The sequence below is a fragment of the Crocuta crocuta genome, unplaced genomic scaffold (assembly GCF_008692635.1).
Source record: "Crocuta crocuta isolate KB4526 unplaced genomic scaffold, BGI_CrCroc_1.0 scaffold45, whole genome shotgun sequence".
In the NCBI taxonomy this organism is placed as follows: domain Eukaryota; kingdom Metazoa; phylum Chordata; class Mammalia; order Carnivora; family Hyaenidae; genus Crocuta; species Crocuta crocuta.
The window spans coordinates 5,347,248-5,352,273 of NW_027530544.1; the positions used below are offsets into that span (position 1 = coordinate 5,347,248).

The following is a 5,026-nucleotide window of genomic DNA, read 5'->3' on the forward strand; positions in this document are numbered from 1 at the left end:
TCTCCAGGCCTTTTGAAAAATAAAACAGAACAAAACTTGCTTTTCTAAATTCCAGAATGAATATTTTGACATTTAGTCTTCATGAACTTTTTTGTATTCAGGAATATGCTTTCTCATTTAAAAAAAAAGTCTTTTTTTAATGTTTATTTATATTGGAGAGAGAGAGTGTATGTGATCAGGGAAGAGGCAGAGAGAGATGGAGACAGAATCAGAAGCAGTTTCCAGGCTCTGAGATGTCAGCACAGAGCCTGACACAGGGCTCGAACTCACTAGCCATGAGAAAATGACCTGAGCTAAAGTCGAAGGCTTAACTGACTGTGCCACTTAGGTACCCCAAAGGAAAATTCTTGACATAAATTTCAATAAGAAAGCATATTCCTGGGGCCCCGGGGTGGCTCAGTTGGTTAAGCATCCGACCAGTTCAGGTCATGATCTCACAGCTGGTGAGTTCGAGCCCGGAGAGGGGCTCTATGCTGACAGCTCAAAGCCTGAAGCCTGCTTTGGATCTATGTCTCCCTCTCTTTCTACCCCTCCCCTGCTCATTCTCTGTCTCTCTCAAAAATAAAGAAACACTAAAAAAAGAATTTTCCTTTGCACAACTGCCATTGTCTGAACAGTTGCCTTAAGTTTCTCGATAGACAGTTTACTGGAGTATTGCTATGAATAAACTGGTTTTATTTTAATTAATACATTAACAAGTTTAGTTTCAGATATGTTTTTAATAACTTCATTAAAATCATAAGTCACATGCTATAAAATTCACCCATTTGAAGTATATACATCAGTGACTTTTAGTAAATTTACAGTTCATTAAGATTTGAAATTTTATTAGCACAATCTTCTATAAATCCTTGTTTGAATATTGATACTGTCATTTTTCTTAAGACTTAATTCAACTTAAAATGAAATCAGTCTAAGAACATTTTACTAGCTCTGCTTTGTATTTTCTTCTTTTTATTATTTAGAAGTTGTTTTATTTTTTGAGTTGTTGACTTAGTATTGTTTTCTGTTTCATATTCAGAGAAAGATGGCTTCCCTTCTGGGACACCAGGCGTAAGTTAATATGTTACTTCTTGTAACTCTTTTTCTAACTTACTAAAGTTACCCAAAACAAATCTCAGTTTTTATTTTGCTTTCTAAAATAAATTACAGCCATTAAGAACTACTTAATGTAGTTAATATGTTTTATTTATCTATTTATTTATTCAGCTTAATACGTTTTAAGCTAGCCACTTGATTAAGCAAATAAGGAAGCTATATTAAGTAAATAGAATTTCCTCATTTGGGAAGAAACAGTCTTCTAGAGTTGTATGAAGACTAAATGAGGTAATATGTAAAGTACCTACCTAGCATGTCCTTGGCATATCATAAGCTCTGTCTAAAGGTTAATGTCTTCTTTTACTTCATTAGCCACCATTTTTGATGGTGATAATCTGGCCGTCTTAAATGACCAAAAATGACTCTGACTTATATAAAGTCTAGAGGATCTTTGTTTTTGGTCTTAACAAATAAAGTGATTATTTCCTTTTAGGGCTTGTTTAAAGGGTATAAAATTCTCCATATGAAAGGTATAAATTTTCTCTTAAGAAAACTTAATATTTGCTGTAAACATTTATTTCATTAACTAAATTTCTCTAAGTTATAGAATTGCCTTTACTCTTTAAGTGATTAGATCACTGCTTATCATTTTGAAATGACCTATTAAAGAAATACATTTTTTCAAGTATGTTAAAAAAGAGGGTCCTGTTTTAACTTATAGTTGTCTTTGACTTATCTTCCTTACTTTGCTCATATGATTAATACAGCTGAATACCAAGGTGTCAGAAACATCAGCAGTAGTAACAGAGGAAGATGATGATGATGAAGAGGCTGCCCCTCCTGTTATTGCCCCACGACCGGATCACACAAAATCAGTGCGTGTCTGGTTACTACCTGGACTGTGGGAGTCTGGGCATGTGTGTTTTAAAAACAAAACAAAAAAAAAAAGTCTGTATTTGACTTTCAGTGATTACTTTTCAAAGGCCTTCATAATGGGGAAATTTGACTAGGAGATCTTTACCTAAAAACCACTTATCAAAAAACTTAATTTTTTATTCAAAACTAAAATTGAATGACTTCCTTAAAAGTTAAAATACTCATTGTTTTTTCTTTCTATATTATACCTTCTCTTTCAGAGAATTCATCTATATCTCTGATTTTCTCTGTTTATTTCAATGCAGATAACTACTATATCTAAAACTTAAATCTTTTTACCCAGATTGTGTACATTATCTCCCATTTTACATTTCTCTCAAAGCCTTGATGTCATTCAGGAGGCTGCTGTGAGTGAAATTCCCAACTGGATATGGGAGAATTTAATGACCTCAGATAGAGGCAGAAAGAGTCCTGTGCCTCCTCCCCCTGTACTAGCACAAGGGAAGTGTGGGGGAGGTGCTGTGTGGTGGAGCACTGGCGCAGTTGGCAGGGAGGACTCCAAGGACTGCCCCTGGATCCTGATCTAACGAGAGGGGCCTCTCACTTCTTTCTCTGCCTCCTAGAATTGACTGCTTAAAATGAAATGGTAGAAATCACCTTTGGATAAAAGTTTTTGTGAGAATTAGTAGCTAATAAGACAAGTCTGAAAATATTCTCCTTGTTTAGAACACTGGTTAAAAATCAAAGAATTGAGTGGCACCTGGCTGGCTCAGTCACCCAGACCCACGAGTCAGTAACTGACTCTGTATTTTGGCTCAGGTCATGATCTTGCATTGGGCCCTATGCTGGAACCTGCTTCAGGTTCTCTCTCTCCTCCTGCCTCTCTCCCTTGCTTGCTTCTGCATGCTTTCTCATTCTCTCTGAAATGAAAATAAAAACAGACACAAAATATATTTTTTAAGTCAAAGACTTGAATAGTGTGCCAGTAAGAATACTAAAAATATTTTTCCTCAGATCTCAGTAATTAACTCTCTCTCTACAGATTTATACACGGTCTGTAATAGACCCTATCCCTGCACCAGTTGGTGATTCTAATGTTGATAGTGGTGCCAAGTCTTCTGACAAACAGAAAAAGAAGACCAAAATGACAGATGAAGAGATTATGGAGAAATTAAGTATGTTACCTACATTTTACACTATTCTTAAATTGTTAATAGTTCTTGAAAATTTGGCTCAGATGGATTTTAATGTATACCTTATATATATTTTGGCTTAAGACATAAAAAATAGTTTGTTCTAAGAACAGTAGCTTCAGTTAAAATCTGCTGAAGCCAGCAGATGATTGGATCAAGAAGATGTGGTTTATCTATACCATGGAATACTACATGGCAATGAGAAACAATGAAATCTGGCCATGGCAACATGGATGGACCTTGAGGGTGTTATGCTGAGCGAAATAAGTCAGGCAGAGAAGGACAAATATCATATGTTTGCACGTATAGGAGGATTAGGAGGAACTTGACGGAGGAACAAGGGGGAGAAGAAGGGGGGAAATGGTGGGGGAAAGGGAGAGAGGCAAACCATGAGAGACTCTTGAATGCCGACAAAAACTGAGGACTGATGGATGTGGGGGGAGGGGGGAGGGGCATGGAGGAGGACACTTGTGGGGATGAGCACTGAGTGTTATGTGGAAACTAATTGGACAATAAACTATTTGTAAAAAATAAAAAATAAAAAAAAATCTGCTGAAGCCAAAATCATACTCTAATTTGCTTGTTTATTATGTGTTGACTTTTGAGCAATGTCTTTGCAATGGTCAGTACCTTTGGAAGAAATACTTCTTCCCAAAGGGTCAAATCTAAGGATCATGATTGGAAACCTTATCAAAAGAAGTTTATCTATGTTTATGCATACTTATAGCTTCTCAGTAGGATAATACAAAATGTTCCCAAATAACTAAACATTTCTATGTAGATGTATGTGTCAACATCAAATACAGGTGTTTTTTGTTTTTGTTTTTGTTTTTTTCCTCTTCTCCCTTTACATCCATCAACTGCCATTGGCCTGGGTCAACCATTAGAAATAATGTACACAGTGCCAGGGAGAGGGTGCAAGTCTACAGAAGCTGTAGTTATAAAGAGCACTTTATTGAGAGGGATCAAGGAAAGATACTACAGCTATAGTGGCTGTACCTATATAAAATCGGATTATTTGTGTGAGTTTCCTTGATATGATCCTATCTCCTTTATCTTGAGCAAGTGAAGACTTAGTGTGGTTTTCTCATGTTTTGATTTAATGATAGTAATAATATAAGTTATAGTTTTATATCTAAATCCTAATTTTAAAACTGTTTCTTAGTTGTGACTTTGTGAGCTTTCCTAAAACAGATGTATGATTAGTTCATGCTAAAGTAATCTTTATAGTAATAAGTGGTTTTCTAAATATATTGGAAGATAGAAGATAATATGGGAAGAGTCAGAAAAGCCATTTAGGTTTATTCACGTGAATATCAGTTATATATTATTTCTGATAGTTTCATAACTTATCATTAGTTTCATATATACCAGTGTATTAAAGAATACTCATCCTTACCCAGGAATTTCCCAATTAGGATTGAATCTCCCACATCCTGAGAACCCCTTTCTTTATTCTTAGGCAGACTAACACAGTTGGTCATTTTAAAGTATGTTTATTTTTGAGAGAATGATAGGATAATTAAGACACTGGTTAGGAGGTCCAGCCTAATAGAAACAATATCTTCTTGCTTCTGATAAGTTTCAATAGTGTTTTGTCTTTGAAATACATTATTTTTGAAATTTAGTGTTAATGTTTGAAAGCTAATGTTCTAAACTCAGTAGACTTTATTAGAAGGAATAAGGATGTAATTAGTTTACAACTTTAAAATGCTTGACTGAGTTTCCAATGTTTTGTTTGGTTTTTGTTTAAAATAGGAACTATTGTGAGCATAGGTGACCCTAAGAAAAAATATACAAGATATGAAAAAATTGGGCAAGGGTAAGTATTTGTGAATATGGTACACAGTATTTAACAATTCTTGGATGTACACTATGATATCTCTTTTTTTTTTTTTTTTTTTTTTTTTTTTCTTTTT

General features: G+C 34.7%; 1 protein-coding gene across 1 annotated transcript in view; it reads left to right on the forward strand.

The window, feature by feature from the left end:
* Positions 1-5,026, forward strand: part of PAK2 (p21 (RAC1) activated kinase 2) — a 127,681-nt gene that overhangs the window by 98,398 nt on the left and 24,257 nt on the right. The window contains exons 5-8 of the mRNA XM_077767696.1: positions 1,022-1,053; positions 1,806-1,913; positions 2,957-3,089; positions 4,866-4,929. Coding sequence (XP_077623822.1) covers positions 1,022-1,053; positions 1,806-1,913; positions 2,957-3,089; positions 4,866-4,929 — 337 coding nt within the window. The remainder of the gene's footprint in view (positions 1-1,021; positions 1,054-1,805; positions 1,914-2,956; positions 3,090-4,865; positions 4,930-5,026) is intronic.